The sequence below is a fragment of the Eurypyga helias genome, unplaced genomic scaffold (assembly GCF_000690775.1).
Source record: "Eurypyga helias isolate BGI_N326 unplaced genomic scaffold, ASM69077v1 scaffold25744, whole genome shotgun sequence".
Lineage (NCBI taxonomy): Eukaryota > Metazoa > Chordata > Aves > Eurypygiformes > Eurypygidae > Eurypyga > Eurypyga helias.
In genome coordinates, this window is record NW_010247195.1 from 2293 (window position 1) to 2790 (window position 498).

At 61.8% G+C, this 498-nt stretch overlaps 1 protein-coding gene across 1 annotated transcript in view; it reads left to right on the plus strand.

Moving 5' to 3' along the window:
- Positions 1-381, plus strand: part of LOC104508907 (protein groucho-1) — a gene marked incomplete at both ends in the record, with an annotated part of 2669 nt that extends 2288 nt beyond the window's left edge. The window contains one exon of the mRNA XM_010150673.1: positions 297-381. Coding sequence (XP_010148975.1) covers positions 297-381 — 85 coding nt within the window. The remainder of the gene's footprint in view (positions 1-296) is intronic.
- Between the last annotated feature and the right edge of the window lie 117 nt (positions 382-498).

Here is a 498-nt window from a genome sequence, read left to right on the forward strand (position 1 = left end):
GAGCAAGCACCAAGGCTCCCGGCAGGATCCATCCCGCGGATGCTTCCGTTGGGGATTATCCCCTCAAAACCCATCCCGGTTTGGGCTGCAGCTGTGGGAGGTGAACCAACGCCTGCCCGCGGGGTGGCAGGGGGATGTGTCCCACCAGAAGAAGGGCTGGGAAAGCTCCGGGTTTTCCCATTTCTCCAAAATCTCCCAGTTTGTGAGGGTAAACAGCCGGCAGCCTCCATGGGCAGGGAGGGGTTGGGGCAGGGGTCTGGCAGCGGCAGTTCTCGGCTGCTGACCCTGTGTTTCCTGGGTGCAGGTAAATGGTTTGTGAGTACTGGAAAAGACAACCTGCTCAACGCCTGGAGGACGCCCTACGGAGCGAGCATCTTCCAGGTAGGAGCTGCATCTCGGGAGTCCGTGCCCTGCCCCCGGACACCTCCCTCAACGTCATCCCAAAGGGGCTGCCAGCCCTGGGGAGAGGGGGATGTCCATTTGGCGTGGCTGGATCAG